Consider the following 26,926-nt stretch of genomic DNA (forward strand, 5'->3'; position numbering starts at 1 on the left):
CACATCTAAATATTGTACAAATCCCAAGTAATTGCACTTTCAGGTGTTAGCAGAAGCAGAATTCAATTTCTGAAACGGTTCTTTCCTTCCACATTAATTCTCTTCAATGCAAACAGAATGAGGTAAAGCTACAATAAAGCTTTCAAGGGAAACAAAGCAGGTAAAAATGTGCAGAGTAGATTCAGAAAAATTTTTATTGATACTTCAAGGAAATTAATTTTTGACTCTAAAAAGTTGCATATCATTCTTACAATTCTTCAGATGGTCTGTAATGAATGACAGTCTAAGTAGCACTATGTTTTTCAGATGGTCAGATTCTCCCTGTAAAAACACTGTGTTCAATGTGACAACACCATTCTTTGCTTTCAGCATCTCCAACTGTGTGTGACAACTCTTTTGGAGAAAACAGAGAAAGCCAGAACTTGCACTGCAGGAAGTGAGGCAAGTCTGGCTCTGTCTTTCCAGTTTTGCTGAATCAAAGGACAAAGGCCAATAATTCTAGCAAACTGGATCTCTTTGACAGGGAGGTTAAAACAAGCGTCAAATCAATAAAAATACTTTCTACTCTGCTTTCTTGCACTCAATATCCATTTATTTTTTTCTGACAGTAGTGTATGTAAGCTAGAACATACATATATATATAAATGAAATCCACATCGGAAAGCCTAGGCAAAACTAATCTTAGAAATAACATCCATGCTTTTTTTGAAAGAGTTTACCATGCTTTCTTTTCTTTTGATAAACCCTTTTCCCCCTTCCAAGTTTGTCTCAAAATAGACATATTTCCACCAAAGCCTAGCTAACCCTTCCAGGTAACACATCTCGGCGAATGTTATCAATCTCAATTTCATAATTTCCTTCATCTCCTACCAGTCTCCAGCCCATCAACCACATCAAAAGGAGACAGAAGCATGAAGCCTTTGCCACCAGTTAGGGGTAACTGACACCTTTGTGGCTGGTAGTTACTGACCCTTGCCATGATGCTCTGATATTAAAAATTTGAAAACCCTTATAAGGTGAGAGGTATTAGAAGACAAAGACCAACTTCCTTCCAGCACTCTTGTGGGATTGCTTTAGCAGCTTGATGCCTACACCGTAGCCAAGCTTCAACGCCAGGTAATGGCAAGCCTGCCTGGGGATTTGGTTCAACTACAAAGAGTTCCTCCTGAGGGCAGTTCAGATCCTGAGAAAAACTGTGGAGTGGTAGTAAGGAACATCATTAGCGTCATAAGGAAATCATGTACTGGGGAGAAGGAAGGAGTCTTCAACAGTGAGGAGGCAAAGTGGGATGCAACATTCACCTTGCATAGTTCTGCTCAATGTAAGGAAAGAAATTCTTCTTATTCTGTTCCAGGATTTTGCAAGTGATTTGTCTGAAAGCCCCAGAGGCAGAGATATATAGCTGTTAGAATATTTGAGGTTTAACTTTCATACTCTAGTGCACTAAAATGTAGAATGATACTTTATATGATTCATTAAATATCTATCTGTGAAGTCACTCAATCATTTGGGCTAGAACAGAAATCCTATCATAGAACATCTGCAATATTTCAATAAAATTGTAAACATTGAGGTTTTCATAAAATGAAAAGGACAGAACAAGATACGTCATGTCATATCAAATTTGATGTCAGCCACCACTTATGTATGTCTTTTACAACAATGTTTCCATTAACAAATTAAGAGGCCTGTGGCATTTTGGCAGGAAAAGGATGAGTTTTTTGCCTTTTTTGTCTACACTAAGGACATATGTCATACAACAACCCAGTGACAGAGATTCCCACGCAAGGTTGGAGTGAGCTGGTAAGCCTACATGGATCACTACAGTACTATGATACTCTGGATCCCAGAAGAAACAAAGACTTGTCAAGCTCATGCTGGGCAAATCTGCCTCTTCTCTTCCAGCATCAGCAGCCAACAGTCCAGGGGTCCACTGCTGAGCCCCAGAGTCCTCCCACCATTGCTTCTGCGTCTGTTTGGCTGGTGATAACATAGGTGATTGCACATGGGTCTGACTGTGCAGGGCTATTTCCTCAAAAGATATTAGCACCACAAGTTTCTGTAATCACTCAACTTTCTAATTAATCAATTTTTTAAAAAGAAACATACCATTTATTTGGTGACTGAAATCCAATTAAATTTAAAGTTGTCAGCTACAAGGGATGGGGTAATACAGCCCTCAGAAAGAAATAAGGTCTGTATTTCAATACACAAACACTGCAGAAACAGTCTGTCAACAGTTCATTAGCACCCTGGCCTAGTTCTTAGCTTTGTTTGCTAAAGCTCTAATGTGCAAACTGTGAAGGGAGGCTTGCATGCAATTCCAGGTTCACAGATTTTTATGGAAAAGCCTGTAGGATTTAATAAAAGTAGCTTTTAGAGAGAACATTTCAATAGAACTATCCGTCACTAAAGCAAGGATATATTTCTCTGTTAAAGCCATAAATACGCTTGAAATTTACACCAAAAAAAATTACCATGGTCTATCCTAATTTTAGAGGCATGTATGCTGTACTTGCGATTTTAATGGCTGCATGTGCACAACAACTATGTATGAATAATGATGGCCTCTCTTTTCTGTTTCAAATGGCAGAAAATCATTAGCTGATGGCTTTGAACAGAGTCTAATGTTTTAGGGGATCACAGGCCAGGTAAGAGTTGGAAAATAAAGAAAAACACAACCACTATATGCCTAATATAGCAGACCAAGAACTGCACAACAAAGTATCTTCCTACCACAAAACACTGAATTTCTAAAATTGAAACATTCTGCGGTACTACATGAAACGAATGAATTCTTTTCTAAAGTGAAAAGAAAGATATGATATGATATACCAATTTAAACTAAAATCAAATGATCCAGTTTTCTTCTAACTAGTCTTAACTGTGTTACAGATTGGATGCATTAAACTAAAACTTAAAGTTTTGTTACTCACACACACTTCCCAGGATGAGGGATTTGCCTTTTACCAAAATTTTTATGTCCTGTGTTGGTAAAGCATGTCTGTGTTCCTCTAACAGCCATTTCCTTAGCAAAGACAATGAAGGCTGCAATAGCAAGCAAATGGTGAAGGATATAAATGCTTTTGCCTGTGCATGGGGCATCCCTGTGGTTGCACCACTTGGTTCTTTTACAGATTTATTCATTTAATTTCCTACAAAGGGAAGGAAGACAAGAAGTACTCCAGGCAGGTGTTCAGGGCAAGGCTGCTCTGACCACATACACAGTACCATGCTCCAGGCTCTTCAGCCCTAGCAACACGTTGGGAGGAGACACATACACTGGGATCCTCTGGGTAGGTGGGATTGTTTCCTGTTTCTAAACCTTCTGTTCTCCAGAATGGGAATGCACGTTTGTCTCTGAAAAAACTAAGGCCTATGGGCATGTCTGGAGAAGGTGCTGAAGACGCAGGTCTCTGTGCTCACCAGTAGCAATGAATGAGGAAGGGATTCAGAGTTCCCAGAGGCAACTCGCAAATCCTTAATCACGAGGATCTTGAGAATCCAACCCATTTCAATGCACTGAAAGTAAGAAAAACTGCACCAAGATTGGGCTGCTACCTATGTCGCTTCCAGATGGCAAAGTCACTTTTTCTTATGGATCTCCTGGTTGCCAGCAGAACAATGATTTACGTGCAGCAGGCATTTTTTTGATGTGGCAATTATTTTAATTTTCAGAAGTGGCAATTCTACAACCACCTCATAGGCAAGCATGAGGAGGGAAGTCTGTGAGCTTCCTTTAATGGAGCTTTGTTCAGTCTGTTGGCTGCCTCTTCTGACTCATGGCTTTTCGTTAAATAAGTTACATATTACCTTTCACATTCCTGTCCCAGGGAAATGCTATGTCAGTATCCCAACCTTCCACTGTCAAGTCACCAACTGAACTGTGTGAGACCAAAGGTCCACCTAGCTCACTGCCAGTGCTACTGATAGTAACTGCCAGCTAAAAATAAGAAAAGGATAAATACAAACAATACTTGTCCCAGGACACCCTCCTTGATTTCTGTAATCGTTGGGTTAGAAACATTCAGAGCCGAAGGTTGCATTCAAATGACCATGTGTCAGAGGATCTTCGTGCTATCCTGCCTTCCTCTCTTTCCTCCCTTAGTTCACAAAATCACTGACATCTATGTACTTTTATCATGCAAAAATAGTTTATTTTGTTCCTTTGAAGGAATTCGGTGTTCCTGAATTCCTGTGTTACAGTCTGGGAGTGATGATAATTGTGAATACAAGCCAGCAACAGTGAATAATTATTTCCTCTTTAGCCTGTCCATGTTATTGGTGGTTTCATTTATTATTTCCCTTGTGAATTGCCACTTTTCCTACCTAAAATATTTTAATCTCATAGCTCTACTGTATCTCTTTGGAGGTGAGGTGGCCAGAATCATGCTATTCCACTGTCAGACTTGCACTCACCAAGGGCTGAGTGAGCTAGTTGACATTTGCCGCTTTGCCCTCTTCCCTTCCAAATGACTGGTAACACCCTGTCGCTATTCATCCCACTGCTGACTGCTGGGATGCTCCAGGAGATCTACCCACGGTCTCACCATATTCTTTCTGAGAAAGCCACTTATCACAGTGAAATATGCATATTTAAGGCTTTCCTTATGTGTGTTACTTTCCTTCACACTGTATTTCAACTGTCATTTTATCACCCAGTAACACAGCGCTGTCAGTGGTTTCTCCGGCTTGTCAGTACCTCAGCAAACTTTGGCACATTCAGATTTTAGCCCCCTTTCCAAAGTAACGATGACTCTGTTGGACAGCACAGTTATCGACATCAGTCCCCAGGGAATTCCACTGGTAATTACACTCCACTGTAAAGACCCGTCCTTTATTTTTATCATTTGTTTCCCACCTTTATTTTTTTCTTAATTTCAACCAGTTTTGTCAGTACAGAAGACAGGTTTCCTGGTTGTATTTCTCCAGAGATATGGAACCTCTTTTCAAATCCCATGTCACACTTGCCACCTCCTGCTCCTGTGGAGTTCAGGCCAAATTAATTTATAATTTATACATATACAAATATATTATACAATTTAAAATAATTTGTACATTACAAATTGACAATCGACAGTTGGGCAGTTTCTTATCGTATTTTAGTTAAAACATAGGTGAAAATTATCTGACCTTGGTGGTATGATACTATTCATTTTGTTGATTTATTCTGAAATCTCTTCTACTAGCACCTCAGTAACAGCAAAAGTTTGTCGAGGCTGAGTTCCTCTTTTTTTACTAGATCTAATGCTCTCTGAAATAATTCCAGTGTAATGAGATTTTATTAATAGTTTTTATGTCTTTTGCGCATTATTCCTCTAAATGTCTTGAAGTCTGCCATATGATTTTCCACTGAAATTACAGGAACTTACATTCCCTTAATTTTCTCTATGCATACAGGACTTCGCTTTTTGAAGCATAGATTTATTACTTTTAATAGCCTCACCTCCTTCAGTCTTGTTTAATTATGACACAGTTTGAGATGTTTCCATGCGGGGAGGAGGGTGAGGCAAAAGAAGCGGTCTTTCAAAAGTGCTTTTTGACATACAGTTTGATCTTTCATTATGTTTTCTTTAAACAATTTGCATCTATCTACAAATAGTGTCAGTCAACATAATCAGTGGAGCAATTAGGAAAGCAACATAATTACCAGGATATTCACCAAGTCACAGATACATGGATCACTTCTATCTCTAGGTTAAAGTCATATAACTGGGATGATATGTTCAATCTCAGTCTTCTTCCTTCCCGAATGTTTTTAGCAGCAACATGCCATAATCACTATGCTTGTTTACAGTTACACATTCCATTTATTTTACTCTATTTTAGCCTTATACCTTAATTTTTATTCTGAATTGTTTTGCTTATGACCTATGCCTATATATTACTGTATTTTTAAGATTATTTACTGCAGTTTTTATACCTGCATTTTACCAATTTCTGGTTTTTATCCTAAGGGAAAATTCATCCTCATCAATGTCCCTCTCCTTCCCCAGTTTTCCTGGTCTGCAGTTTTAAATGAAAAAGAAATACAACTTTCTAATTTGGTGTATATGGAACACCTGCATAATCTTCATCTATGCCTTAAAAAGTATCTTAGCAACTGAAAATTAAAAAAAAACGTTCTCATCACATAACAATAATAGTATAGTTCCATGCTGCCTTTCATTTCCCAATGAAGTCAATAAGCATATATAAATATATAAACATAAATATAAAATTAAAGCTGAATTGCAAAACGTTTAGAGTTAAGTGAATCTCAATGTCCTGGTGCAAAGTCTAGGGGTAAAGGTAAAACACCAATTTTCAGTTTTTTCCCTGAATTCCCCACTAACGCATGGAATGAATCATACAGAATTGCTAACAAGTATTTCTCACATCCTAACATTCAATTTCCAAGCTAATTTGGCTAAATGTTTGTTCATTTTTTTTTCCTCTAGAGTGACAACTAACTGGCTTCAATGAGCTTTAAGCAGCTATTTTGTGATTATTTAAAAAAACTATCTCTTTTAAGTAAAAAACCCTCCAAAACCAATGAGTTAGCTAGGAAATAATGAAGTGCATCTACAGATTACAGTTTATTTTTTTATTATAATGGAATTCTTTATGTGGGAGAGGACTAATGGATGAGGAATTCCTGTGGTTTCTTCTTTTATGTTGGAAGCACTGATGCTTTATTATACTATGTCAAACCATAATCGCTCCTTCAAATGTGAAAAATACAAGAGTAAACAAAAAAAGTAATTCCTATATTCAAGGATGAATAAGGATATTAACCCTACAACCCCAACTCCTGCAAATGGTATTATAAGCATCTTTCTAACATTTCATTCTTGGGAAAGCTCCTATTACATGTTTTTTGGGGTATATGAAATGGTTAAAAGCATTCCATTACTCAGAAGCTGTGAAGTCAGTGGGATGAGCAACCTGGTCTAGTGGAAGGTGTCCCTGCCCATGGCAGGGGGGTTGGAACTAGATGGTCTTTAAGGTCCCTTCCAACCCAAACCATTCTGTGATTCTGTGGCTGTTGCAGAGTTTAATCTCCTCACACTGGTGAAATAAATAGGCAACAAAAATGAGAGGAGCTGGATGTAAGTAGAAGATGTAGCACTGCAAAATGTAATTCATTAGAAATTTTAAAAAATGCATTAGGTAGAAGGCAGAAACAAAGACAATGCAACCTCAAGCACTTGTCAAAGAAGATTAAAACTTCTTATACTCTTTTCCACTGGGCTGCACATCAATAGCACCCGAGGACACCTTCAAGAGGCACTTTTTAACAGTCAAATGCCAACACTTGTGCTGCAGATGCCCATGTTACTTATGGCTGAATAAAGTCCCTATAACTCACATTGCTTGGCTCTGAGTGGGATCAAAGACTCAACACACTTAAATGCCAACGAGAGCAGACGGCCTGTAGAATGAAACAGTGAAAAGCCCACGGTAGCTGGAGCTCTTTGAAAATGTGGAGGCAGTGGAGAAGGTTTAAACAGCACTTCACAGTGCATCTGCAAAAAGTGGAGTCAGCGAAATGAGTATCAGCTGGGAAGTAGCCATAAATCTCCTTTTGGCAGTATGGGGTTCCTCAGCATTCAATCTAACTGTGAAAACAACTATGAAACCATCTTGCAGAAGCTTCAGAAGCAAACTTGTAAAAATGTGACATGGCCACCATGAGGATCAGATGGCTGGGAAAGGTCCCCAGGAACACAAAAATTCATATATTCATGAGAACTCCTGATGCAAGAATGGAACAAGGACTGCAGAGGGGTTTGGTTCTCCTGAAGAAAAATAAGCTATCAAATGAGTTTCAAAGGGAAGAAAGGTCTTGGAAGGAGCCTTCTTAATTCTTGGGATAAGTTTCAGGTTTGATGAGAAGATGAGAAATGCTGAGTGAGAATTTAACTAAATGTATATGTCGAGATCTGACCTAAGCATGAGGACTGCCTTTACAGTTGTCAGAGACAAAGGAGATTATGAAGGGTGAATTTCATCTCATCCTGCACCAGTCCTCTACAAAATAGGTCAGAAAAGTCATACACTGAAAGTCTTTGTAAAGAGAACTCTAGTTGATGACTTCAGATGGAGACATTTACATTTCACTTGCCCAGAATTAGGTGATTCAAATCACTGTCAGCCCAACTCAGTCAGACACCATGGGCAAAGCATTTTAGAACAAGATTCCCAAGACATGGCAGTTGCCTTGTTGGAGGAAGGCAGCTCCTTTATGACACAATGGGATATCCAGAGGAATCATCAGTTAGTGAAACTATTTCATGTATGTCAACAAACAGCCTCTGTTTGAGAGTCTTAATTCTGTCTTCCAGCTCCAAATGCTGAAATTGGAATGCAACAAGAACCAGCCAGAATCAATCTCTGTCGTGCATTGGGGTAATTAACTGATAACTATGATAGCCCAAAGGGATCTGTGGCTGCAGTGTCTAAACTAAGCAGGTCTTTCTCATCAACTCAGAAAAGAGACTCAGTCATAGGGGAATTTTGCTCCCTGTCTCACTAATTCACTTTCTGTGAAGTCAATACCTGTCTGGAATCTTTTCCAATATATGCATTTCTCACATTTATTTTTCACTGCTTGAAGCAATGAACAAATGTAACAAGACGATGTTATGAAGCCATTAACTGCCCAAGGGCACGGAGGTAGAGCTATCAGTAGAGAAATATCTCATAGCCCCAGTTTTGGGGAGCTTCATAGCATAAAATTCATTTATCTGATCAGAAGGAGCTGTCTCTGTGTGTGTGTGTGATGCTTAGAGCTTATTTCTTTCATCAATGAGAAAATCCAACTTAATAAATGCAAATCTTTCATACTGAATGATTGCTATTGATTTTCAGTGTTCTAAGTAATGTAAACTCTTTTCCCATATGATCAAAGCCTTTTACTTCCCATATATAATGATTTTGGTTATCACTCGGAAGTGACCCTTTAGCTCCTAGATCATGGAATATAGTCCTTATAGCTTAAGTAAAGAAAGGTAGTCATTTAGCTTAATGTTATGAAAGAGTTCACATTTTCTGCAGTTCAAGCACAGGCGTAGATATACAATATGTACTAAGAAGTTACACACAAATGTACAGACCGATGAACCCTCAAAGGTACTTTCCAATTTGCCTTTTCTAGCTCTGTAGAGAAGACTATAACCTTCAATGCACTGAAAAAACTTAGTTATTGCGGGGGGGGGGGGACAACTCAGATGGGTGTATATTACATTGAATTTGGAGATTTAAGAAAAGTTTAAATTTCTTATTTTTTAAAAATGCAGAACTTCTTATAATATATTGCTTTAATTATTTAAAAGTGCTCCAGTCGCTCAAAGTAAATCACTTTAATTTAGAAAGCCTGTTGAAATATGCATAGATTTAAAATTCAACAAACTTCTTAAATTGCTCTAAAAATTTCTTCTCTTGACACCAATTCTTTCATTAATTAAAAATATTTTTCATTCCAATTGTTCTAAATGCAATTTTATCTATGGATGTGATGTTCCTTTGATTTCAAACCGTAAAGATCCACAAAACCTAAATGATTTTTATTTTTATTTTGGATCTTTGTTTAAAAGAAATTACAAAAAAAGCAGATCAAAAGCCCTGTACTCATGTCCTCTCCTTTACCACAAAAGCATACAGTACAGAGAATATCAGTGTGAGCCTGCTTCCTCATGCTGCTCTGTCTTTGTATTCTAAGTCTTGTCTTCAAAATCCAGTCTCTGAAAATTAATTTCACAGAGTAGATTACTGAAGAAAGTTCTTGTTTTAATTCAGTAGAACTAGCTTTTTTTCCTAGAGTCTGAAGGGACTATTCTGATCATCATCTTGGATAACCAGAGATCCAAGATCCTACCTCCCTGTAAAAACCCATATTATTTCTGATTGAACACAATGCCTTTGGGAGGGGCTCACCCAGTTTTGGCTTAAAGAACATTTATGAACTGCAGTCAAGTTGCCTCTCATTCTTCTTTTAAATAAACTAAAGGGACTTCACTCCATACCATTTAAAACAGGTTTTCGAGGTTTTGTTCCTGTGTTAAGAACAGTTGAATAAGAATTTTTCACAGTCTTCCCTCCTGAAAACCCTCCAGCTTCTCAAGATCCCGTGTGCAGTGTTCACGCCAGATCTAGATAATCCCACTAATGGCTTTCCTGTTGCCTAAACCAAGGAAATTATATCTTCTGTGTTCTTAAATGACATTGTCTTGAGTGTGACTTAAAATTAAAATGAAACTAAGCATCATATTCGGAGCTCAGATGTGTTCCCACTGGAACAGATAGATACGTTTCTTTCAAAGTTGCTGATTTTTAGGATAAAGCCCATCCCTCATATGCCTTTCTTCTTAGTGGGCAAACACATTTTGTTTTCCTCAAGGCATGACTGTCTTCCATTTAATTGTATTAAAATTGAAATTTGAATATTTCTTGATTACAACCTGTATGTCATACAGGATATGTAACTCTGCATAAATAATGTGTTTTGCTACTTACTGCTAACTTAATATGATGTGATCTATAAGTGAGATTCTGACTATCAGCAAGTGTGAAAACTTAAACTTCCAGTTGTAAATACCAAGTATTGACTAAAAGAAATGAAAGCAGTTAATCTAAAAATGGATACATTAGTAGCCTTCAGTTAATTAATAACACTCCATTTTTACTGACCAGCCACACTAAGAAGGTCGATAAGGTTCCACACAGAACTTACTATAAAACCATTAAAGTGAGATGGAAAAAAAACCCTAAAATTGCAGTCATTAATAATAATAAGTTCTAAAGAAAACAGCAGATTTATGGTCTCCTAGAACAGTAAAACTTCAACAGTTATGTGGTATAGCTATCGTACATGAAAATTCATGCAATCATTTCTGGTCAAAACCTCATATAATACAGATTGCTTGCTTGTGTGATATTGAAAATCATCTACAGCATTCCTCTGTAAACATTAAGATGTTAGATGCCCAAAATCTGACAGTTTTAGGCACTGAAGATTACTCACCCTTGAAGGTTTCATTGCAGTATAAATTACTGAAAAATGAATCCCTCGTTCCTGCAGATCCATGGTCAGTCTTCCAATTATTTTGTCTATAAATAGAAACATGTATAATTTAACAAATTCTGTAAGCTGAGAAAGCTAAAATCCTACAGTAGTTGGAGAAGTAATGAGAGAGATGTTTAAGCTTATTTAGTTTATTTAAGGAATTTAGGTGCTTGTACCATTTATATGTCAATGGGTACAAATGGGATAAGACATGTTCAGTGTCTTGAAAAACGCACAAATTCCTTGAGAAAATACAAAACTAAGACATTACAAGAATTCAGAAAAAAAGAGTGATTTTGAAACTGAAAAGTAAATATTCTAAAAACAATAATTGAAAGGTTGAACTTTGGGCAATTAAAAGCAAGAGCAGAAAAAGCACTTAAGAGATGAGAGCAGGATGCATATACTGTTAGTCAAATGAGCAGTTAATAAATAAATAATAAATCTTAAGCAGCATTATTTTGTGAGTTACACAGAACTACCAAGAAACATTACTCAAAATGTAGTCCTTATTTTGAGGCATGATATGCATTACATTGGCAGCAATATTCCTTTTTCCTTCAGTGGATGTAAAGCCTGATTCTGTACCCTCAACAGGATATGGAAAATTTTGTTGTTGACTACGGTGGAGGCCAAAGGAGAAATATAGTGGAATATTTCCAAAAAGGGAAGGAAAATCAAGTAAAGAAGATAGAACCTTTCAAAGGCTTCCAAACACATGTCTACAAAATACCCTTCTTCAGTTCTGAAACCACAGGCAGTTGTGACAAATACTTACAACTGATAAATATTTTCAAGCTGTATGCAGAAATCTGCAGAAATCTGCTTAATGTTAGCATAATAGTTGTGAATCAAGAGCCATTATTTGTCTTGTTATTAGGGCTGACAGAGAAATAAGCAAGCAGATTCATAGTTACTCTTTCAGTTCCTTCCCGTTTCTCATCCATGTACCAGTCTAGACAACAGATATTTTATAGCCTGGACATAGAGCCTTCTCAGATTTCAAGGTTATACTTTAAGAAATTGTATTTCATTTTCATGTATTGGAAGTAGAGTTTACATTACTATCCTTCTTAAACGCTCCTATTTACATGGTCTCTTGGCTGCAGAAAATGTTTAGCTTTTGTAAAAATGCAAGTATTGTCTTTTTTGCAATGTTTTAACCAAATTGATTTCCTCATATCAGTCAAAAATCCCAGCTATGTAAATTTCCCTTCTAAAAAATTATTGCTAAAAGGAACTACTGTAAGAAATGAACTTACTTAGAAAAACAACTGCTTCTATACTACTAGTGTAATTATATTGGAAGTGGATGTACAAGGCCATACATAATGTGGATTTCATATTCAGAGTTCAACTAGCTGGAAATTCTCAGCAGATCCAGCTAAAATTCAGAGAAGAAAAAATAATAAATAGAAAAATACATAGATTGTCTTGGTTTTTTCATTTATTAAAGCAACCAATTGCTTTCTGAAATAACACGTTATTTGTATTTCACTTCAGTAAGGAGCTATGTGTAACTATAGTTACCAGTAGCATCTGTAACTCCTGCCTTTGGGAAGATTCTAGAAGCAATTCCTCCATTCAGAGAAGCTGCTACGAATACCTTTATGACAACAGAGTTGATATAGATCTTTGTTTGCCTGTGCTCCAAACTCTACCTTGCTTATGAAGTATTTGCAAATTCTCTGAGGAAAAGGGCCCAGATTGTCCACCGTATTTTAAAGCACCTAATTACATGCCTACATGGGAATATTACTCATCCTAGGCTCTTTCTTTAATGGAACAAGTGGCATATCCAGATGGTGATATTGATGTTAGAGTGATTTTAGAGTGGTTCTACTGAAGTTTGGGGGTTTTTTTTTAATTTTTTTTTTTTTTTTATTTTATTGTAGATAGCATGGATCAAGTAAACACTACATAGGTCTATGAATGCAAACCAGTTTGTCTAGGATAACACCTTCCAATTAGCATTAACTGCCTGCATCTATGCCCTAGTGGAAGGATTAAACCTTTTTAACTCACTGAAAACACATCCCTTGAATTTCATCAGGGAGTGCAGGATTTACACTCTTATTAATTTCTGATCTATCTTAATTTTTTTGTATGTTTTTACACATGGATGAGATGGAAGAAATGAACTGGGAAGAAATGTTCAGGAAGAAGAGAAATTAGGAAGAATGTAAACTATGAACAAGAGAGGAAGAACAGAAAAAACCAAGATGGGGGAGTGGGGAGGGTGGGAGGGCGGAATAGGAGAGAAGAGTAGAAAGGGGAATATACTGAGAATCAGGGTGGAAGAAAGGAATACAGGCAATAGCAATTAAAGAATCCCATCTTCTAGAGATGGAGTCATAGGGCAGCCTTGCCATTGATTCTGAAGTATGTTGGATTCCAGTAGGTAAGACTGACATGACAGAATGCAGCCTTCTTCTGAGCAGAGAAATGTTTACAAAAACTGGTAAAACCTGAGTAATCTCAAACTCTGCTTCACGCGGAAGAGTGAAAGAAGAAATACTGAAAAGAAGCATAAACAAAACAGTAAGTCTGAATCCCTTGAAACTTGAGCAGATTTGGACTCTGAATTCCAGTTTGGATTTCATAACGAGCCTCATTTTAATAACGTGCTAAAAACCTCTGCCTACGCCAGCTTCTAGGTATTTCAGAACAGCAAATTTCCCTTGGGCAGAGTCTGAGCCCATTTGTTCTGTCTCACAGAGCTTCCTGTCTGCAGTGAGTAAAACAGCAGGAGACATTTCTCTGACTTTTTGTTACATCAGATTTTAAAACCTGCTACAGCAGAAAGGAAAGAAGTTGCTGTCACAAGCACAAGAGGCTTTGTGAACTTCTAGTCCGCCTGCTACAGGTCTGCACTGGTTTTGTATGGGTTTACTGCTGATACTGCAAAAAGAAGAATTACAAGCAATATTTAAGGGTTAACAGTTCTCTGGTCACGTTGCAGGTGTTTGACAAATAGTAGTTTCTGTTGCTTACCCAGGCAGGATCTGGTAACAGTCCCTCCCTAACCAACACAAGTAACTCGTGACCTTGCAAGCAGTTCTGACCTTGAAGGGTCTCCTGACAGCAATATTTGGCAAATGACTGTGGTTGGGATGCATATACTACCTAGACACCTAGACTTGCTGGTGCCCAGATTGCATGTCTTGGAAGACTGTGTTTGGGACACTTATCTATGACTTTTGGAACTACCCTCTTCCAACTCTCTCCTATCTACTGCACGGACCTTCAGTGGGATAATTTTAAGGAACTGTGTCTCAGCTACTTCCATTTGAATTAAAGCTTCCTGCAAAAAAATGCTACTTCCACTTTTTATTCAGGAATGCATGGAGTGGCTGCTTTGGAAGGTGAGGATTTAGCCTGCACTCCCACTTTTCTAGAGCACAGCTGAGATGCAGAACACTAAGTGCAGATCTTGCACTTGGCCATACAAAGTGGCACATTGTCCCTGACCCACACACCTTTCTCCTAATAACAGGTAGTTGACACTAACCGGAAAGTTGGTGTAACCTGTTTTCAGGAATGCATGGAGTGGCTGCTTTGGAAGGTGAGGATTTAGCCTGCACTCCCACTTTTCTAGAGCACAGCTGAGATGCAGAACACTAAGTGCAGATCTTGCACTTGGCCATACAAAGTGGCACATTGTCCCTGACCCACACACCTTTCTCCTAATAACAGGTAGTTGACACTAACCGGAAAGTTGGTGTAACCTGTTCCTCCATTATCCCACAGGTCCCCCATTAACTATGCTGTTCTAAAACAAGGTGGCCTAAGACAGGGTTTGGGAAGATTATTCATGAGTTTGTGCAACTGATGAAAGAAATGTCCCGTGAAGTAACAGCTACTGTTTAGCCAAGGTCAACATTAAGCCAAGGCTTTTTTTATCTAATATGCTCTGGAGACAAGAAAAGAGAATTTAACAACTCCTCTGAACTTCAGAGATGGAAATCCAGCTGCTTATATAAGTATGCAAACTATGCTCATCTTGGAGTTAAAAGCCACACTCACTTTGGAGTAGTGCAAAAACAAAGAGAAAAGGACACACTGCTGATTGCAGTACTAAGGTATTTTCTCTTGATTTTCAAATCTCCTTCTGATTTTACACCCCTGACTCTGGGCAGAAACAGAGGCACCAAGGGCACTGTTTAATTATTAGCCCACGACACTACACTGCACTGCACTACATACACTACACTACACCAAAATGCACGTCCCTAAAACTACCACTACAATGATTTGCAGGCTTCATAACTCAATCTCTGCTTCAGAGTAGTAAGCAAAAGCCCTGTTAAAAACACCAGATGCCTCTCAGTGACTCTTTGGTGTGTGGCACCTCTTTTTTTTTGCCCAATGCTAGGCAAGAAAAGTTTTATTATAGTGTTAAATGGAGAGATTCAACTTCAGCAACTATTCTTTAATACCTGCAAAACTAATAAAAGACTCTAAAGTCATAGGCTGTGAAGGGCATCAGTATTGTTTTACAAAGATTAGAAAACCATTTCCTATTCATTCAGACACCCTCTGTTGAGACCAAGACCTTCGAACTGCTGGATGAGCCTGACACCTCCAGCTGCCAGCATGCGAGTTGAAATCCAAGGAGGCAGTCTGAGCTGCACAGAGATGCATCTGAACTAGGAGGATCTCAGGGCATGAGCAAAGACCCATGCTGGAAGCAGAAGTGAATTATCATCACATTTCAGGCCACAGAGCTGTATCCATTTCAGTGGATTTTGAATCAGACACTCAGTACTTCAACACCATGAGTTATAAGTACTATAGATAGGGGAAACGGAAACCTTTAAATGTTATTACAGCAAAACCCAGGAACTAGAGAATACAATCTGCTCAAGTGAAAACACAGACTTAAACGATGAAATGTTAGTAATAACTCGGTCATACTGCTTACCATTTTCAGCAATTGCTTCCAGGGTGGAAATCTCATTTAAAACACTACAGAAGGAGTGGGAGAAAAATAAAAATCTTTTATAGGAAAGAACAATGTGAACCAGAAATGTACAAAGATAACTGACTGGTAAAAGGATTGCTGTCAGCTTCAGTCCTTCCATCATTCTCACATCTCTTCCTTCTGACTATTTTCTTTTGCAAAGCCATTGATGGTACAAGGACCACATCTTCAGCTGATTCCTCAAACTTCCTTAGCTGCAGAGAAGCCAGACTACTGATGCTGGTTTGAACAATGTCTGTTCCATTTTCTCTTCATTTGGTGTTGCACCCATGTCTAACATTTGTATGTGAGCTCCTTAAAATGGGCATCATGTCTTTTTTTTTTGTGTACTGATGTGATAGCCATAGCTGCACGTCCTGAGGACCCATCGATACATGCACCGTATATAGAAATGTACAGATGCCCAAGTAACAGGCTAGGAAGAAGAAAGACCAGAAGCTGAGCAGAGGGACTAGATACACCCCTGTCTTATATTTTCTAAATATACATTCACCTGAAAGAACAGTTCCTATCTACCTGTTATATCAAAGTTTACATAGGCCTGAAAACATGAAGAATTATAGCCCTCCTCTTCCTTGACGAAAACCAGTCTTTTTATTCATAGTAACTTCAGGTTTGTCTGTATGTTTATCCGCTTGCTTATTTATCCTGCCAGTTTCTTTGACCCCTGGAATGCCTTCTAGCAATTAATTCTGCAGGTTAATCATGTGTTGCATAAAATAATTCAGCCTTTCTGCTAAAAGCGTGTTGCCATTTAGTTTTATTAGTTGTCCCTTTGTTCTCATATAATGAGGCAGACAAAACAGATTCTCAACATAATTCATCCATTACACCTGGTAAGCTCATCAGGGGACTTTAAAACACCACCCACCCTTTGCAAGAAAAATAACTTTGCTAACCCTGTAAGCTTCCACTTCGGCTTTTAGATTTCTTGAATACAAGTGACATTTTCAAAAGCTTTAAAAATCTTACCTGACAAGTGGTTGTAGCTGAACCACCAGTAAGTTTGATTTAGATGTATCCACTTCCAGCTGAGAGACATTGAGATCAGTTACGTTTGTTAACTTCCAATCTCCTGACTCCTGAAGAAAGCTCAGAAGATACCTGGTAGCTTTGCAGTCAACAGCTGGCAAAACTAAAGACGAAGGAGAAGACTGAAGAATTTCCTGTAATAAATTTATGAACAGTTGGTTTACTTGCTTAATAATTAACATAAGCCTTCTTTTTACATATTCTTAATTTAATATTCAAGGTAAGGAACCTCCAGGGTAAACACTATTTGAGTTCTCACCAGGCTGATGCTGGCTGCAGGCTGCCTCTGGAAAGGAGCAGTGAAGGGACGCTTGTGCTGCTGTCATTCCAGCACCTTCTCGGGACAAGCTTAAGCCACTCTGTGACATCAATTTCTTACTGTCCTTACCACAGGTGAGGTGGAAGAGGAGGGATAGGTGATGCAGAAGTTCTCAAGTTGAGAAAGGGTTGGAGACACAGGTTATGAACGCTGACAGAAGCAAAGCTCACCAGACAACCATCTACCTGAATGCGCCCCGAGGTGAGAAGGATCGGTGTCAGACCGATCAAGTTCCAGCAGCCCTATTCAGTACAGAGTCACACTTTGTGTAATAAACACCCTTCATTTGTGTACATCCTGGTGGCACAGCACATGGTACAGATAAGTGTCTAATTTGTAACTGTTAATTAAAGTTGCATGTTTCAAGGTCCACAGAGACTCCGACACACACAAACAAACTTCATGGCATGTACTTTCTGTCTTTCTACTCAAAATACAAATTACAAAGCTCAGGCTGAACTGGTTCAGATAATCAAGCATCAGGGTATTTATCACTTTATTTATAATTCTTATTGCTTTTTTTGATGAAAATACTTGAGTGAAATGTATTTTAAAACATGCTTGTTCCATGAATATGAAACCTTCATAGTCAAAAAACTTCCTTTCCAAAGGGTTTTCTGGATAATAAAATTAACTTGAAATATTCAGGGAAAGAAAATGCAAGATACTTGAGAATGTACCCCAAATTTAACATCAGTATCTGCAGGCAGTTTTTCACTGAGTCCTAGTTTACAACTTGTTATCTTTGCTTTCCAAGTTTCTACATTTAATTCTAGATTGAGTCAATCACCTGATCCAACATTCAGATATTTGTGATGTTACAGACTCTCTCTCCCCATCTAACTGATGCAGGTGTTGTAGTGTTGCTAACACTTTTCTCCTATTTTTCTTGCTTCCCGTCTGTTCTCTGACTTTTCTGACCTGCTGTAGTTGTTTCTAACTGCTCACATGTTTTCCTTCCTAGGCAAAGGCTAGTTACTTTCACATTTCTATAGATGCTCACAAAGGAGGAGTATGCAGTATTGTCTGATTTGCCAGGCTGATAGAAAAATAACTGCAGAAATTAAAATAGAGCAGAAAGCACATCTGTTTCACAGGTCTTGGAGTAGCATTTTTAGCTCAGCCTGAAAGGAGAGGATGATACATTTCATTTTGGTTTGTTTGCATATATGAATTTAGAGCTAAAATTCTGAGCAATAGTCAATTATTTTATTTTATTTTCAGTATTTGAATCCCTTGCCCTCATAGCAGCCGCCAAAATGGCAGCAGCCACTTCTTCCAAGGATATATATTAAGCAGATTACTCATTTATTGTAGAATAAGATATAAAATGCATCATTACTGAGTAATATCTGAATTGTACCTCTGCTCCTAACCAATCCCGCACTGCCATCTGTCTCAGCTTCCAGCCACTGGTATTCAACTGTTTTCCATCTGAAGGGCAGACACAGCTGGATATCTACTCATTAGCTTCAGCCAGTCATTCTGATCCCATGCCTCTTGTTTGTCCTTGACATTTGGCCACCGCACACTGGTCTTTACAATGCCCATATGTTGCTTTACACATCTGAGATTTCAACTACCATGCATGTTCAAAACAGGAGAACTCCAAAAGAGGACAGAGAATGAAGAGGACTACTGACAAACACATGATTTTGCATTCTGTTAAAGGAATAAACACAGAGGTACAATCACACAGTAACTGGAAAGGGAAAGAAGGGCAAGGGCAAGATAAATCTGTTTATCTGTTAAACTGATAGCAGAACTTCTTACATTAAATGCCAGAATCTATAACCTGTCCATTGGCAGCTTGCTCTGATTATGAGTACATTTACCTTCTTCAGCATCCCTTGAAGCACCTCTCCTGAATGAAATTTTACAAGAAACTTCACTCTTGGATTACATATACAACTGTTCAGGATTTTTTGCAGGTTGGTGTGGGATGACTGTCCACATTTTCTAACCAGCCTGAAGCCAAGTAGTTGCACTATGACAAAGCTGGGCTTGGACTCACTTGCCCAGATCTGTTTTCAGTGTTACATCAACTGGATTGATACTACGCCTAAGCAGTTTGAAGCTGGAATGGAGTAAATTTAGGGCTATCATTAAAAAGCTATGGTTAAAATCTTTGTTAAAAACTCATGCATCCATCTATAAAAGATCATGTAGGCATTGTTTCTGAACTAGTTTATGTTTGGCATCGAAGTTGATAGACAGTTCTATAATGAAAACATTAGTTAGGAAAAGGGCTCCTGTGTTGTCTCTGAAAATATCTGGGAACCTACACCCACAGTAGGCAGGCTCTTCCATGTAAAAGACATCTTTTGATTCTTCATCTTTTACCTGTGAGTATGTAATTTAAAATATTAAAGTATTGTATTTATTTTCTACAGCATTGGTAAATGGGTTTTCTATAAAAAAGAAAAAAAACCCTAATCAAATCAGATTTGGAAGAACATCTGTTCCTATACACAGTGAGAACTGCAAAGAAAATTATCATTGTTGCATTTTAACTTTCCAATTGCTATTAATCTTACAGACTTTCACACTGTACCTGTGTTCTCCAAATGTCTGCATAAAGCTATATCTTATGATTTTAATGAATATTGATCTAATGTACTTTAGCTGATAAAATATGTTCCAGCAACAGAAAGTGTTGTTGGATGGACCTCTGTACCACTGTACGGTGGCAAACATGACATCAGATTTGTTTTTTTCAAGGGTTACAGACAGATCCAAGTAACTATAGAGAAGCAAACCTGAAGTCCAAGAATGGGAGGAACTATCCCAAAGAATAAAGTACAGACTATAACAACAAGGAAGAATTATACTGGGAAAAAGCTGACACGTCTTTGGCAAAAAGAAGTTGTGCCTCACAATTCTGCTGAAGATCTCTGGAGGAGTCAATAGACATGTACACCAGGAGCTCTAGCTGATAGAGTGTGCCCGGATCCAGTGTAGGCACTCAGCAGAGTCCTGAAGCAAAGACTCCCGAAGAAATTAAGCCACTTTTGCATGAGAGAGGCAGTCTTCACATGGAGGTAGGTAAAGGATAGGCAGAGAGTAAGTAAAGAGATAGCAAGCAAGGGGTAAAAAAAAAAAGTATCTGTTGCTGCACTAGGGCCTGTTCTGTTCCATATGTCAATAAATTACCTGGTAAAAAAGCATAAAAAATAAGCTAATGAAATCTGCTGATGATGGTCAATTATTCAAGCTACTAAAGGCAAAGGCTGACAAATTGCAGAAGCAACTTCTGGTACAGCTTCTTGAGCAACAAAGTAACTGATGGGATTCAATGTGAATTGATTTTAGCAGAGCACAGGGTAAGAAAAAAAACCCAACACTAATTTTATGTACACAATAACAGATAATGGACTCAGAACTGAGTGTTACCCTTCAGTAATGAAACCTTAAGAGGCACAGCAGCTCTTTGAAAATGTCAATTCAGTGGCTGATAGTGATCAGAATTGAAAAATCAAATATTAGTTCTCTTTTGGAAAAGGCTAGAGAACAAAACGTCATCATGTCACTAAATAAATCTGTGAGGAACTTGTATCTTGATTCTTATACAGTTCTGCATACCCCCTTGTCAAAAATAATATCATAAAACTGAAAGAGGTAAAGAGAAAGGGAACAAAGAGAATCAAAACTATAGTAGAACCTCTGTATCACACTAAAACTAAACAGCGCTCCTCAGTCTATGAGACCCTGAGTGAGGCTACGGTGGAGATACAGAACCAGGAATGGCAGTGACTTACTATAATAATTATGCAGCTGCACAGCTGGCCACTAATTGGAGTGTGTTACCATACGCTGCAGTTCTAAGGAGCTGAGCATTGTTTGGGGAAAGCCAAAGCTAATATTAAAGAAAAACTGTTTGTGGGGTAGGTGACTGCTTTAAAAAAAATGTCCCCAAGTACTAATCTTTGTATTTTATTATTTAATTTAGAAGTTCTTTGTTTACGATAAATGATCTACCTATACTATTCCTTCTGTATTAACTGGAAATAAAATTCTCTTATTGCATACAAACCCATTGATCCCAAAAGCTCAAAACAGCTGCTAATGTAACTGAAGAAATCTAATATCTGCCAATGTCTGTGGTATACAATCCTATAACTCTTCTACAAATAACACTTCCTTCTTGTAGTACACGTGCTGATACGTGCACATATACATTCTAAATGAGATATCCAGTTTCATTTTGTGAATAGATTTTCATTTCTGAAGTTCAGAAGGAGGATACTCGAGTGACACGGAATATGTATTATAAGTTAATGAATCACTTGCATAATATAGAGTGTGAAGGTATAAAAATTTGTGATTATGCAACATCAAAGATTCTAATTTCCACAGTGAGAAAATTGAGATGTGACCTTCACTTTGTTCTGTGTTCTGAGAGTATTATGACAGAGTTTTTCATAGCATGATTAAGAATGGATTTCTTTCCAAAGTAGTTCAGTTGGACTGCAACAGATGCGATAGCAACTGAGCAAAATTTTGTAGTCTCTGTTACATCTAAGGTGGAACTGGATGATTATAAAGATCCTTTCTGGTCCTATAAGCTATGAGTCTATGCACTAGATTGTTTACAAAATTCTCCATATGGGCACCTAACTGAAAAAGAAATATTTCATTTATACATCGCATTTTCTTTCACTCAAGTTACAGCACCTCACCCCCACAAGACTATGCTAGAAAAATATTAAGATTGCCAAGTCCAACAGAATAAATCTAGGAAGAGCTGGAGTTAAGGTGAGCAATCTGTAAAAAGAAACTTTCCAGTTTTAAAGAAGCTGTAATGAGAAAAAGTTTCTCAGCTCCAAGACAGAAAGGGAACAAAGACAAGCTCAGAAAGCAAACAAATTGGTACTGACATTTATTCAGCTTGCTGAAAACCTGGGTGTAAATCTTTGCTCTGCCAGATACAGTCCAAAGATTTACTTAAACACGATCTTTTGTTTAGCTGGGGACCTCCTCTCTAGCCTCTGTAGGTCCCCAAACTACTCAGTGTACCGCCCGATTTCTAAACCCGGACTCATCTCTGTTTGGCTACAAGCTCTATCTACAGTGCTGATGGAATCTTAATTACAAGGCAAAAGAAGAAAGTTTTAAATACTTTAAAACCCCTCCTGTTAAACATCCAGGGTCTACTTAAATAAGACCACCACGTCATTAAGAGCTTGCAGTGTCATGTGTACCTTTCACAAAGCTTCTAAAATCAAACTAGCTCTGCAGTCAGGCAGCAACAAAATTTGCTCCAGACAGAGTTTTGCATAGATTTTAAACCCAGAGATAAGCCACACCAGAGAAGTACCAGTACTTCTGCCTGTGGGCACAACCACTGATCCTTAACACTACAAACGATTATTACTCCCATTCATTCCTCAGAAAACCCATGTACATACTCTGAATAGTTGTTTTTGTTCCAGTGTAAGTGTTAAAACAGTGTTGTTATATGGCAAAATCTCCAGTATCAGTGACACAAGGAGGATGTCAGGTGCTTAGACAGTAGAGATGTAGGGACAGGTAATATGTGAATATTTATGTATATAATTACACTAACAGCTTGTTGTGTGGTGCTTGGGTATTTACAATTTACAGCTCCTCATGCGCTCTGATGCCCGTTATGTGACTAACAGGCAGCTCTGTTCATCGTTCTCTGCCTATAGGAATGCCTTTATGATTTCCATGTGTCAACACCTCCTTTGTCTAATTACAGTTCAATAAACTGTCGTGTAAGTATAATCAGAGATGCCGTGCACCATATCTGTAAACTCCCTGAGAATTTCAAGTTGCTGACCAGCTCAGGAGGACTCCGTCTTAGATTCTGCGCCTGGGGTTGACTTTAAAATACTCAAGCAGCAAAGTTTTTTTTATGATTAAAGCAATCCAGTTTCTAGTCATATATTAACTACATTCAAATATGAAACAGTTAACTCACTGCATGAGTTAAGAGTCTACGAGTTAATTTCTATGACAATAAAACAGACATTCAATTCTGAAAATCAGGAATAAATAATTGATTCCTATAACTTCTTTTTTCCTATGGCTTCAAAACAGAATATTGGGGTGTCAGCATATTGTTTTTTACAATACAAAACTGCAGCATGTTTAGGAAGAATTTTGTCTGTTACAATGAATTCTGAAAAGTTGATCTTCAGAAATAAAAAAGCTACACAGCACACTCAGTTGATTTCCTTTAGTCCATCAGCTTAAACTGAAACAAACTCAATAAATAATTTAAATAGGAAAACTGTTGTAGTTCAGTTTAATTTTCACATTATTGTTTGTTTGCATCTTTCTTATATCTTTTTTTTTAATTTTAAATACTGCATACAAAGAAATAAAAGAGACACATGCTTGCCTGAACGTTTTGAAATGGATTCTTGCTCCCATAGGATTCAGTGAGGTACGTGAAATCCTCTACGCTAAGCTGAAAAAAAAAGAGTAGGCTGGTGAGAAGGAGTCATGGCATCTCATTTAGGTACAGACTTGCACTCAGCATCGGTGAGAGAAAAGGAATTAATGTTACATACTGTATCTTGCAGGAACAAGATGAGGTTTCTGGAGTTCTGGGTAAAAACAGGTTGCAAGAGTCCAGTCAGCTCCTGTGCTGAGACAACGTGTCCTTCGTGCAAAGCAGTGTCTGGATTCCACTGTGAACTACAAAGAAAATATTCTCTGTAAAATTTGCTGCCAAAGATGGCACATCTTCTTTCTTTAAATATGCAGGAACAGGTAATGGTATCATCATCTTTGGATTAAGATCAGGTTTGCAGTTCAGTTGACTTGGATTCTACTCAAGAGGGAAAGAACTTGCCCATTTATGTGCATATCACATTACCTGTGTTACAACAGGAACGCAATTGGTCCCATCAAGGTAACTGTCTCACTCTACTTTCTTGTTTGGGTACAACAGCACAGTTGCATCTTTCAAAAATTTAGCTGCTAAGTGGAATGAAGAAGAAGATGTTGCAAACTTTCAGAGAGAGAGTTCCCAAAGGGAATTCCAACTCCCAAAATACTTTCCAATGCCATCAGACATCTTGTGGACCAGAGAGGAGAACTCAGGCTAGACCACAAGTTGTCATAAGCCAATATTTTCTCATAAAACTTTTGTCAAGTGAAAGTGGCTTTTCAGTGTTGTTGTAAACAGTATGTTTTCTCCTAAGGATTTCATGATGCAGAACCACTCTGCAGAAGCAGGTCAGAAATGCCCCCTTTCCAGAAGCTCCTCTGAACAGAACAGCTCAAGACACAAAGAAAAGCTTACAATCCTTTTTGCCAACCTGTCATCATGAGGACTGGACAGAGAAATAACCCTTCTATTTATTTTTACTACTATAAAAGAACAGTTATGAGCAAAACATGAGGTAGCATTATTGTTTCAACACCTGACTGAGATTTTAACGTTAAGCAACATGGGTCTGTAGGGGTGAAATTTATTATAAAAATTTTGGTCCTAGGTGTCTTGACTAAGGTATTATTGTCATTCTGTGGAAAACCCAGAGTCTGAAGACTAATTTCCAATTTTCCCAAACACACATCAGTCGCTAAGATGAGAAATCAAATATTCCAGATCCTGTAAATGGTTCTAATTACAAAAAAAATAGAATATAGAGAATTGCTATGTGGTGTAGCAGCAGCTATTATATAATTGCAATTTGGTGAAACTGAGATGCTTATTACATTTTCTAACCCAAATGCCATTTGAAAATGACCCTTGCACAGCAAGCTTTTACGAATGAAAGCAATCTTTGCAGCCTCTTAAGGTGGAGGCAGAACAGAGGTGATGAACACATTGGGTGGGGGTCAGGGTTCAGTGTTGTTTCTCAGGTAAGGAAAATCTATATTTCACGTCAAGACTTTCCAGTAATTCCAGTAAAGATTGCCAAGACTGAATTGAAGCCTCCAGCTGCACCCACAGCTAGGAGCTCCCTGCCGACACTGGGGTTTGGGGCAGTGTTAGAGCAAACGGTACACGGTGCAAGACTCTTTCAGGACAATATGCTGCAAATGTTAAAATTAAATCCCAGTAGACCTTCTGTCTGTCGCTTCTCAATCTTTAGAGTAAACCCTGCTGTGCAGGAAAGAATTTTTTTCCATTTGGTAGAGATGATCATTTGTATTTCCTTAGTTTTGCTCCGCATCTTCCCTTCTTCATTATTTCGTGCTTGGAAATTACTATTAATTTATTTTTATGAAGCCAAACAACTTAGAAATTGTAACAGACATGCCTCAACTTTTCAGAAAAGTCAAACCTAATGATCTCAAATATTTAATTATTATCTTTAAAAATAAGATCTTTGAAAACACAAAAACTCCTAAAGATTCTGAATGACTATTCAGGAATTGATTTTCATACTGACTTTATGCACTGCATGGCCACACCAAAATACTAATGATATTGAAGGAAAAGAAGATAGATTAAATTAAGAGGTGTTAAAAAATGGCTTGTGTGAAAGAAAATTATAGTGAATATATTTTTATATTTATTTTAAAAACTAACTAAATCTATTTCATGCCTATTATTAGAAAAAATGAAGATTTATAGTGCTTTTGGGACTTGCAATTAAGAATTAAATGTAACAGAAAGCACATGAAACAAAACTAAGTTATTTGCAGCAGCACAATCACAAAGGCTTTTGTCGCGAACTCAAAACCTCAGAAATTTAATGATCCTGTTTTAAAGCATACTTGCTTCTAACGTATTCCCTGTTCCTTGAAGCAGCTCTTGCTAGTGATTTAACCTTGAAAAGCACCTTTTGTGAGACTTTTACCTTCCAGGCAGTCAGCTTTAGTAACTCGAGCATCATTATTAGAAAAATAAATCTATACGGGTGAGTTAATAATTCTATTATAATGCAGCATTTGCCTAATACTTATATTCACCATATTATACACACATTCATTTTGCTTCTTTTCAATAGTGTGCTGAGTACTATGGATGGCCGTTGGCAAGACTACAGCCTTCCTTGAATGGGCTGCTACTCTCAGCTGAGTGCAACAATATTCTCACCACAGTTCAGATGGGAAATGCCAGTACATTTTACCAGCTGGTTTGCTGTGAACTGCAGAGTGAAATGGAGATACATGACTGCCATAGATAGCGCATCATGGATAAGCTGGAGGTGTAGGTGTGCTTTACTGAATGCAATGAACCAGTCCATCCCTTTGAACTCCTCACCTCAAGCAGGCACCGAGAGATCAGTAAGGGATGGCATAGGATGAAACAGGCAGTAGGCCAGCACACATATTGATTGCTATTATTGATTGCTCGCACTAATATTTATGTCCAAAGAAGCACAACCTGGTGCAGTCATCTGCATGCCAAGCACATCATGCTGATCATCCCCACTGTAGAACTACCCTGTGCTCCTCAGCTGTGGGGGCTCATAATGATGAACATCTCTGCTAATGTATGTGCTTTCCTGCTGGCTAAAAAGAAGGAAACAGAATTCCACTGCGCTCTCTTTCTTTCAATAGCCAGAAAATGCACTAGAGAAGGCAAGAAAGCTTAGCTAGGTATTTTGCTTCTTTC

General features: G+C 37.9%; 1 protein-coding gene across 1 annotated transcript in view; it reads right to left on the reverse strand.

Moving 5' to 3' along the window:
- The window catches only part of ATP6AP1 (ATPase, H+ transporting, lysosomal accessory protein 1), a 50,714-nt gene that overhangs the window by 19,244 nt on the left and 4,544 nt on the right, over positions 1-26,926 (reverse strand). The window contains exons 2-6 of the mRNA XM_010151738.1: positions 23,922-24,048; positions 23,750-23,818; positions 17,004-17,197; positions 15,972-16,015; positions 11,006-11,091 (exon numbers count right to left, since the gene is read on the reverse strand). Of these exons, the coding sequence (XP_010150040.1) occupies positions 11,006-11,091; positions 15,972-16,015; positions 17,004-17,197; positions 23,750-23,818; positions 23,922-24,048 (520 nt within the window). The remainder of the gene's footprint in view (positions 1-11,005; positions 11,092-15,971; positions 16,016-17,003; positions 17,198-23,749; positions 23,819-23,921; positions 24,049-26,926) is intronic.

The sequence above is a fragment of the Eurypyga helias genome, unplaced genomic scaffold (assembly GCF_000690775.1).
Source record: "Eurypyga helias isolate BGI_N326 unplaced genomic scaffold, ASM69077v1 scaffold3105, whole genome shotgun sequence".
NCBI lineage: Eukaryota > Metazoa > Chordata > Aves > Eurypygiformes > Eurypygidae > Eurypyga > Eurypyga helias.